We start from the raw sequence: 10,679 nt of genomic DNA, 5'->3' as shown, positions 1-10,679 counted from the left end.
AGTAACAGGGGTGGGATTTGCTCTTCTATCTTAAGAAAGCACAACCCAGAAATGTGACATATAAAGGCAACAGTTTTCAGACATTTGACAATAAGCATCACAGGAGAGTAAACTTAGAGAGAGGGACCAAAGGAGGGGAGCCTTGTGACAGTCCCATTTTACTGCCTGGAGATTTCTAGACTTGTCACAGGGAGGGGGAACCCAGACAGAGCCCAGTGGTCTCCCCGAGTTGAAGAGACAGGGTTGGAAGTTCAGTAAAACCAAGGTGGCTGGAGTTCCCAGGATTGAGTACTAGTCGAGGGTAGAGTTGCACAGAAGAGAGCTCCAGAGAGCTCCCACAGCAGGAGCCTATATCTGAGTACAGATCAGTGAATGCTTGTGAGGAAAATATCCAAGATCAAGGAAAGAACCACCCCAAAGGGGTAGATGGAACAATACCTCAGGTCACACAGGGCTGGGAATAGTTCCCACTATCCAGAGTGAAAAATCCTCACGGTACAGGGCATATCTTTTAGAACACTCAGGGAGCAGGGGGGTTGGTATTGTCCCAGTGGTGGGGAAAATCCAGCCCAGATTAAAGACTTCTCTGCTTTCTCCTTACACCGTTTATAAGCAAGCCTTGAAAACCGGAGATTCTTCCAGAGTTAACACCACCTCTGGCCCCTATAGGACTGTGGTGGTCCTCAAGTCAAAGCAACAATAGAAAACACTTAGGAAGATTTCACGCACACACCCCACTTTGGACAATAGGGGTCTCTTTCTGCAGTTCCTCTGGAAAAAGGAAAAAAGTGCTCTCTTGGGACAAAGCTTCCCCATCTGCCATTCTACTGTTGCCACTCACTGTACCTTTTTGACAGTGGCTGATCTTGGGGCAGCACTGGAAGAGAAAAAGAGAAGATGAAAAGAAAAAAAGTGATTTCCTCTCACACTTTCCTGTTTGCAGGACCCTCTTTTCCTGGTCCTCTGACTAGAAACCAGGGTTTATGTTTGAGCTTTTGCTGCATGCGCATGCTGTGCAGATCAGAGAGCTGAGTCTTCCTTCAGTTCAGTCAATGCCAGGAAGGAGAAGAGGAAAGTAATTCCACCAGCTCACCTCCACTGTGGTAATTATTCAAGTCTTAACTTCTCTCCTCATTTCACTTTCTAGTTTTAATTTTTCACATTCCTCACATGGTTACTTTTTATGGTCAGTTCAAATCTGTAGGTGAGACAGACTATGGAGAATTTCTTCCGTTTTGGCCAGTGCCAGAGTCAATACAAAACTTTTCAGTATGCAACAATTCTTGGACCCCTTCCGAAGATGAGGGCATTATTAGATTGCTTTAAATCCCTAAGCAAATATCTGGAAATCTAGTTATCATTTCTTTTCCACCACAACTTCATAGAAATACGTATAATCCCCAAATTATTCCCTAAGCAACTTCTCTTTAAAGAGAGAGAGCAAAAGTTGGAGAGATATACTCCAATAAAGATGTAAAAAAAAAAGATGGAGAGATGGAAGGAGAAAGGGGAGTGGGGAGAGAAAGATTGATTCTTCTAAAAGAGAAGAAAAAGAAAAAATTGTTTTTCCTTAGGATAAGCTCTCCTAGAATCTACTCTTTTAACAGCTTTCCTATCTATCATACGTCAGTGTCAACTAGAGTCATTATGGTGGACAACACATCCCCAAAGAGATTGATTTCAGTGTCTGATCACTTTACAAAGTTGTAAGATCTAAGTCAGTGACACTCTTTGAAATGAAATGTGACTGTTAACAGCTTGGATGTTTTGTGCATGTAAGAAAGAAAGTTTACTGTCCATCCTTGAAAATGTATATTCAAGGTATTTTCACTCTACATATCTTCCTTAAAAGTACTGCAGTATCCAAGCATCTACTACCACTCTGAGAAAATATGTGTATGTTCCTAAAAATCTCTGTTCGTCATTGAGAGCTACTAATAGCAACACTGAGGAATGAGATCATACACAGTCTATATTTTGCCAGTTAAAATGAATTTCTGAGCCATGTACCTGAACAATAACTTAATTCACATCTTTATTTAATATTTCTCATCGCTTCTTGAGCTGCTAATTGTGTCTACATTATAGTAACTTTTTTTGGTTATATAGCCTTTGCTTTTAATAATTTTCCTACACATTCATTCATTTGTTCCAATATATTTTTGATGTCTCTCATATCCTTAACCAGGTGTTTCATCCCTGGAATGTGGCTGGGAAGAGGACTAGCATTGGCCTTCGCTTCTTGCAGTCTGCAAACTAGAAAAGAAGACCCAAAATCTATTGTGAGTTTTACAAAGAGAAAGAATAAGCTGTTCTTGAGGTCATATCATGATTGACCTAATCTAGTTTGGTAAACTGAGGATTACAAGAGGAATAGGATTTAGCCAGATGAGTGCAGGGAGAAGAGAATTCTACGCTGCCCTTGAGTCTTGACAAGGACTCTCTGGAAGGAGAAGCCTCTGTGCTTTCTGTTCATGCATTTGGCTGAGTTTCCACACCCATGTATTCTTTAATCTCTAGCAACTTCAGATGGCAAATGAAAAATACATGTATCCTACCCAATAAAATAAAAGAGATTACTTTTATTTAAATAAAACAGAAAAGACAAATGTACATCGTTAACATTATCACCACTTTAAAAAATAACGCAGCCATGATATCTCCTGAAGGTAAAATGAAGTTAAACACAGTGAAGTATAATTGATTTTCCCCATTCTAGAAGTCACCAGGATAGAAGCCCCTCAGCTATTAGAATTGCCGAGACCTTGGTCAGGTTTGTGAGCTGTTCCTGATCATTTGGGTCCACACCAAATGAAAGGTCTGAGAGGGAAAGAGAAAGAGCGTGAGAGGAAATTACAAATGAGGGAACTTCTGGCAACATTAATAAAGCTTATTATACCACATTCATAATCTAGAAACACCCCGATCCAGCCCTGGGGTCTTTGGATATAGTGGGGTAAGAGTGGGAATGTAGAAAAGAGACTGAAATGGTCCTCCACGCTGACACACAGAAGTAGAAAAATATCCTCAGAGTTAAGTAGCATATCATTCCTACTTGTCCAGGATTCCTTGCAAAGTCCTATAATCCAGGTACGAGAGTTTCCCACATTCACCTCCCAGTAATGTTTGCCAGTGGTGAAGGTCTGAGCACCCCATGAAGGAGTATTCTCTGAACTTGCTGGATTACGGGGCACGTCTTGATGGTCAGGACTGCACTGCAAACGTCTCAGGTCTTCAGTCAGAGCCACATGACAATTTCTTATTTTATGATCCAACGTGACATACACTTCAGTAAAAAGAAAACAGCAAAGTCAAAGAACAGAGTTTTAAAGTTCTGAGGGACGGACAAGTGTGGCGGTATTGTGGCAGAGGTTTAGCAACCAAATCTCTGGAACAAAGCAAAGCTGGTTTGTCTTATTTGCTGGGAATATTCCAGCCCACCATGACCATTTTCAAGGTGCCAGCCATTTAGTAATTGCTCCTAAAATTCTGGAACTTGTAACAATTCGCTCCCATGAGTGTGTCAGAACGAGCTAGCTCCAGAACACCCCTTTACCAAAGATGACTAGACAGAGTGTGTCACTGGAAATCCAGAGAAAGAACAGGAAGGGCTTCTTGTCTATCTAAAGAGCCAGAAGATCTCTAATCGTACAACTAGATGAAGGAAAATTTTGAGAATACATGAAGATGTGGGATATCAGGCTCTGGCTTATTTTTACTAACTAACTCCTCAAAAACTAGGGATTTCATTCATAGATGTCAAGAAAATAGCAAAAAAACAAAGAAAAAAAAAACAAAAAAAGAAAATAGCAAAATGGCCCTTAATTCACTTAAGTCCTCTCATTAATCCACTCTCACAAAATAAAATAGTAATAAATATACTATACATTATACTTTAAATATGATATTGTTTTTCTTTTTAGTCCTAAATAGTGATCACATTGCTTAACGTTTAAGCAAGCAAAAATAAAATAAACCAAAAACCCATCTGTGCCTTTTTTTAGAAGTGATTTCTCTCTTAGGTTTTCTAATGGAGCCACCACTGAATCAGAATCCAACTCATCCCATCTCAGGCCTGCTTCTCCTTTGTCTGCCAGGCTCACCCTTCAGTTGCATTTGTCTTAGGGGGCCCTCTATGCAAAAAATCATGGGTTTAGTTTGTTTTGTGGTTGTACTTGTTGTATATAAAAATACTTTTAAGCTTTTTAAAAGTCTTGTGATTTTTCAAATGTAATTATTACATGCAATATTCAGATAAACATTTAAATAACAACATTAAGGTGATTCTAAGAATCTGAATATCCGCATATAACCACAGTTAACTACAAGATGAAATACACTGAATGGATATGCAGTTTTATAGGGCAGAGTGTTCTTTTTTTTAAAATTTTAACTCACCACAAGTAACTATATAAGAAACTGTCATATTTGATTGATTGTTTTTGACAGGCTTCAGTTAGCTTTCTCTGACTGATAATTAACAATAAATTATAAAGTTAGTTATAAAGCAGTGCCTGCTTCCCTGTTTTTATAAAGAACAGACAGAGCAATGAAGAGAGATCACCAGCATGTATCTAGTCGTGAAGGAAATATTACTGCCTTCACCCAGAGAGCTGCCTCTTACCTCGGAAGTTGTTAAGCCTTTCCAACATCCCAGTGATGGCCCATGTACTGAGCTGTGGGTCCATAGGCTGAGGAATGTACAGCTGCATTAACTGACTCCTGTAAAAAAAAAAAAAAAAAAAAGACCCACTTACTAACAGGCCCAAAGGTACCATTAGCAGTCCACTGATGGGGCTGCATCAGAATCCTCATAATTAGGTGTGAAGGGTGTGAATTTAACTCCTCAGATGGAGGAACACTACAGTTGCTATTATATTTTACAATCTGTTTCCCTGCTCTTAGCATATCAATCTTAGTAGAATATGTCACCTCAATCATAATTGTGTCTGTTTCCTCTCTTCTAGCTTCCCTAGGGGATCCACACAGCAATTCTCATTTAATTCCTGAAATCTAATAGGTGGCAAATAGTTAGAATTTGCCATCTGATACATATGGATCCTCAGCACTATCGTATGTTCTTTCTTGAGGATTCTACCTCCCTCCTCGTCTCAGCATCCGTCTACCTGCTGCCTCTCTGAGCTTATCTGCCTTTCCCATAGATGACCAGGAATAATCCTCAAATATCAATAATTAGAATTTGGAAATTAGGGGGGCAGGAAAAATAGTTGTCTTTTTGCAACTTCTACAGTAAGGCTTGCAACTGAAACTACACTCCCCTCAACCCTACTTTCACCTAAGGGTAGACTATATAAAACCTGGCAGACTTTTAGAGAAGGAAGGAATAAAAGCAGACCGAAAGAAACTTCTCATTAAAAAGGGAGGGTCCATCTCAACAGAAATAGCCTGATCATTATCACAATTACCATGATTTGAATAGGGGGCAAACTTACCTTTTCATTGTGTCTCCCACATCCTGTAAAGAGAAAGAAAGGAAGGCTTAGCTTTCAGCAAAAGCTGTCCTGTTTAGTCTAGTTTGAGGATATGAGATTATACTGGGAAATTCACTATCTCCAGTTTTTTTCCTTGGGGAAAATCATTTGCCATTTCCCTTATCCTTAAAAAGATGAAACCCAGTCTCACATTTACATACAGTTGATAAAATCATACTCTTGATAAAATTGAAAGTCAGAAGATGTTCTTAGGGTGCACGAATGGCTGTGCTTTGTTGTAATCTACAGCAGGATTCACAGCGTTCCGCAAAGTTCTTGTAAGGGTGTGAAAGCTAGAACTTCACAACAGAAAGAAGGCATACATCCCATATTCACACATATTACCAAGTACACATACAAAGTTAAATTATCTGCTCACAAGCTGCTCTCTTGCAGCTGGTCAGAAACTGTAAATATAGTCGTCCCTGAGTATATGAGGGGAATTCATTCCAGGACCCCTTGTATACCAAAATCCATGGATGCTCAAATCTCTTATATAAAATGGCACAGTATTTCCATATAATGTATGCACAATTTCCTGTATGCTTTAATCACCTCTAGATTACTTATAATACCTAATATAATGCAAATGCTATGTAAATAGTTGTCAGCATTGACAAAGTTTTGCTTTTTGGAAATGTCTGGGTTTTTAAAAAATATATATTTTCCATTGGCAGTTGGTTGAATCCCCGGATGTGAAACCTATAGGGATATGGAAGGCTAACTGTATAGTAGAGGAATAGAACAAGAAGGTTTGGGAGATTTTCTTCTGGATCTGTTACTTGAACCTTTCCACACAGTTATCCTTCCTCCATATAAGGCAAAAGTCATGTTTCGTCTCCAGATTATACTGGAGGAGCAAAACCCGCCATCATAGAGGCAGAAGAAGAATCTGGACTTTGGAACCAGAAAAATAATGGAGGCCAAAAAGGATATAACTCCAGTGGATATAAATGCTTTCCAAGCAGGCTGGTGTTCAGCACCCTAACGTCCTTCCTTAGTCCTTACCTGGAGCATGTCCACATCTGCTTTAAGGCACAGTTCCTTCAGCTCCTCATATATTCTTCTCAGGAGTTTCCCCATATGAACCATTCTGGCTACATTTCTCCTGAGTCGCTGAAAAACAATCTTGCCTTCAATTGCCAATATCTCTAAATGTTTTTGCTTTTCTTCCTGGAGATATTGACATACCTTAGGGTATTCAGCTCCTATCATCACCATCCGTAGATTCACAAAACCCTGCAGTGACATTGGATTAATTAGATCATGTATCTGGATGGTTTTATTCTTCTCCTATCATCTATTGTCTACGTGTTATATATAGAATACTTGTCTTAGTTTGTTTGGGCTACTATAACAAAAGCACAATAGACTGCATAACTTATAAATAACAGAATTTACTTCACACAGTTCAGTAAGGTGGGAAATCCAAGATCAGTGCCAGCAGATTTGGTGTATGGTGAGAGCCACTGCCTAGATAGCTATCTTTTTTTTTTTTTTTTGCTTAATAATGATTAAAATATATTCTACTTTACAAAGCACATTCACATACTTGGTTTTCATTTATTTTACCATATGCATGTATCTTTTTTATTGAAGTGTAGTTGATTTACAATATTGTATTAATTTCAGGTATACAGCAAAGTGATTTGGTTATACATACATATATATATGCATATATCTATATTCTGTTTTTTCCCAATTCTTTTCCATTATAGGTTATTACAAGATATTGAATATAGTTCCCTGTGCTATAAAGTAGGTCCTTGTTGTTTATCTATTTTATATATATATATATATATATAGTAGTGTGTATATGTTAATCCCAAACTCCTAATTTATCCTTCCCCCCACTTTCCTCTTTGGTAACCATAAGTTTTTTTCTATGCCTGTCGGTCGATTTCTGGTGTGTAAATAAGTTCATTTGTATCATTTTTATTTTTAGATTCCACATATAAGTGATATCATATGATATTTGTCTTTCTCTGACTTAATTCCCACAATATGGTAATCTCTAGGTCCATCCATGTTGTTGCAAATGGCATTATTTCATCCTTTTTCGTGGCTGAGTAGTATTCCATTGTATAAGTATACTACGTCTTCTTTATCCATTCATCTGTTGATGGACATTTAGGTTGCTTCCATGTCTTCACTAGATAGTCATCTTTTGGTTGTGTCCTCACATGGCAGGAGGGCCAAGCCTCCACAGGGCTTCTTTTATAAGAATCCCACTCATAAGGACTCTGCCTTCATGACCTAATCACCTCCCAAAGGCACGACCTCCTAACACCATCACTTTGGGGGTTAGAATTTCAACATTTGAACTTGGTGCGGGGGGGAGACCCAAACTTTTGGACCATACCTTCTGTTTTCTCTGCTCCAGAAGGATGGGTTCTCAGAGAACTGCTGGTTCACTCCCTTCACTTCTTTAGATCTCTACCCTGATGTAATGTTCATAATGAGTCTTCCCTGACCAGCATACTTTCTCTGCAAGCCTGTACTATTTATACACATCCCTGCTTTAATTTTCTCCCAAGAACTTTACAAATGTGAGGTATTATAAATGTTACTCTTTTTTATTTGTCACATGACTTCTCTTACTAGATTATAACCAACTGAGGTCAGTGATTTTCTTCCTTTTGTCCATTTCTGTATCTCTTTGTGGGCCTAGAACAGTGAGCAATGCATCATATGCCCTACTATGAATGAGTGGTTTATTAGGAAATCCATCCTAAATGATCAAGAAAATTTTATTATTGCCCTTGGTATTTTCACAGCACTGTATATAGATTTCTGTTTAATGACATATTCTGTACCATAGCCTGTTGATATGCCTTCTTTAGAAGTGATTGAGTTCTTTGAAAATAAAAATATAGTTTATTTTTATTAAACCTTCAGTTTCAGGTTCCCAGTTCATATATGTGCATCAATGAATGATACAACCCAAAATCCTTAGGTAGACGTTCACAATCTTGCCATGGTTATAATTACATTTCTAGCCATAACTCTCACTGCCTGCTTCATACCCTATGTACTAATTAATAGGAGCTACTTGCAGGTCCCAGACAATTCCATGATTTGTCTCATTTTTAGCTTTCTTGTCCCTTAGGTGTCTGTGTCATAAATACCCATGAATTTACAGATTCTACTAACACATTAGCATTGGGATGATTTTTACTTGTTTGAGAAGCTTTTCTTAACATTCAAAGTTTATTAATCTCCTACAGAACTCTATTTTTACCTCCACCCCAGTGACCATTGCATTTGTTTTGTGATATTGCATTTTCTTGTCCCTGCTAAAGTACAATATTAGTGGTAGACATTGCTTTATCAAGAAAATCAGGAAAAACCTTTTAGTTACATATTGGGTTCATTCAACATGAAATCCTCTATTGAAGGTCATGTATGTAGCTCTCTCTGATCACTCACTCAGGGGACATTATGATTTAATTCAAATTCTTCCACTGTAAGTTACGAGGATATTTGTCCCAAGCTGGTTCCAGTGGATACAGGGTCTACTGCTTACCTCCCATACTCTGAATATGTTGGTCACTTTTTTTATATTTCTCTGATTTTCTTTTTTCTTTTTCCAAATAGATTTCATTTGCATCAGAAGGTTCTCCTGCAAAATAACTATAAATTGGAGTTCTAGAAAAGCAAAGGTAGTACATTTCAGATACTTAAAAGAAGATAGAAGGGTATGAACATGGGACAAACAGTAAAGAGAGCAGAGATGTCAGTGATTTACCTGGGGAACACTAACTGATAAATCTGAGAGATCAACCAAAAATAGAATGCCTAAATTTAGAAAATGGAATCTATTATCTGAGGAATCTAACACTGATATTGTAGTAACTTGGTCAATTTTCAGAAGTGAATCTTGCTTTATATTTAATTGTGAAATATTAGCCCTCAGTTTTCCTAAGGCACTGTAAGAAAATATTGGCCAGTGTTTCTAAATCTGCTATAATTAGAACAGGATCATCGTAATCATAGTTGTAGGAGCCAATGACTGTTCCTGAAACTAGAGATTTATCCAGCACGTTACTTACACTGAAATACCAGCACCCTAATTCTCATCAATTTCATCATCATTCGTCTTTCAGCCCAACAGAATTTAAACTTCAGGAGAACAAGAATGTTGTCTAGTTTCTTCACTGCTTTATCCCTAGATTTCAGAATAGTGCCTGGCACGTGGTATTCAGAAATTCGATTTGTTTCCTACATAAAATAATAATAACAATCAATGTATTTGCCTCATTGCCTATCAGATACAGGGTCGTCCACATTTCAAAGGCATTCAGAGATATCACTTACCCTGTAGTGCTCTGCAACCTGCTTTACTGGATAGTGTTCATGCGTGGCATGCTCGGGGGAATGAGAGCAGAACAAACACAGCAGGCTCTTGTCCGTTTGACAGAAGTAGAGCTTTATCACTTGGTGTATGCTACACATCTGCTTGGCAGAGCTAGGTAACTGGCAGACAACTGATCCTCTGGTAGGAAGAACATGTTCCTTAGCAAGAATAGTGCTTTTGAAGTCCATTTTCGGAGATACTGCCTTGCACACAGGACAGCAAGGAGCTGTTTGGACATCTTCCCACAAGAGCCAGAGGCAAGGAGTACAAAATCTGTGCCCACAGCTCATGGTGACAGGGTCTGTGAAATTGTCCTTGCAGATGGAGCAGATGAACTCACTGGGGAAACACTGCGTGAAAGCAGATTCCATGTTTCTGAGAAAATAAAAGGAAAGGACATTCTTTACCCTTGGCATGTGAGTTGAGCTTTGAGCCTTCTCTCACTAATACACATATGTACTGTAGGAGGACAGGCCATGTTTTGAATAGGATGGCGAGGCACAAAGAGAGTCCTAAAGACTGGTAAAATGCATTACTATTTTCTTACATTGGCCTCCAGCACTACTTCTCATTTCCCTATTAGAAATCCAGGATTTTTCACATATATTATCTCTCTTTCAAAGACAAAGAAATCAGAGGTTCTGGGCTCATTCATAGGCAGTGGGTCATATTGTGTCCAAAACTATCACAATTTCCCCCTTTTTTCCTCTCTCTGATTGGTTAGCACAGGGTATTTGTTCCAATTCTGGCCAATGAAATAAGAAACTAAGACTCCTAGGACAATTCCAGAAAAGATTTTCTTGCTTCAGAAGAGATGCGTGGAATTAAAA

General features: G+C 38.4%; 1 protein-coding gene across 1 annotated transcript; it reads right to left on the bottom strand.

Moving 5' to 3' along the window:
• Positions 1-2,792: 2,792 nt before the first annotated feature.
• On the bottom strand, positions 2,793-10,220 carry LOC136127431 (tripartite motif-containing protein 77-like). The gene is made up of 6 exons (XM_065882957.1): positions 9,810-10,220; positions 9,019-9,114; positions 6,501-6,731; positions 5,454-5,476; positions 4,625-4,722; positions 2,793-3,286 (listed from the first exon to the last, which is right to left on the bottom strand). Exons 1-6 carry the CDS (start codon positions 10,218-10,220, stop codon positions 2,793-2,795), a joined length of 1,353 nt encoding a protein of 450 aa, XP_065739029.1.
• Positions 10,221-10,679: the final 459 nt, after the last annotated feature.

This window comes from Phocoena phocoena, chromosome 8 (genome assembly GCF_963924675.1).
Source record: "Phocoena phocoena chromosome 8, mPhoPho1.1, whole genome shotgun sequence".
Classification (NCBI taxonomy): Eukaryota; Metazoa; Chordata; class Mammalia; order Artiodactyla; family Phocoenidae; genus Phocoena; species Phocoena phocoena.
Note: the sequence above shows the minus strand (reverse complement) of the source record. Positions and strands in the feature narration are given on the sequence as shown.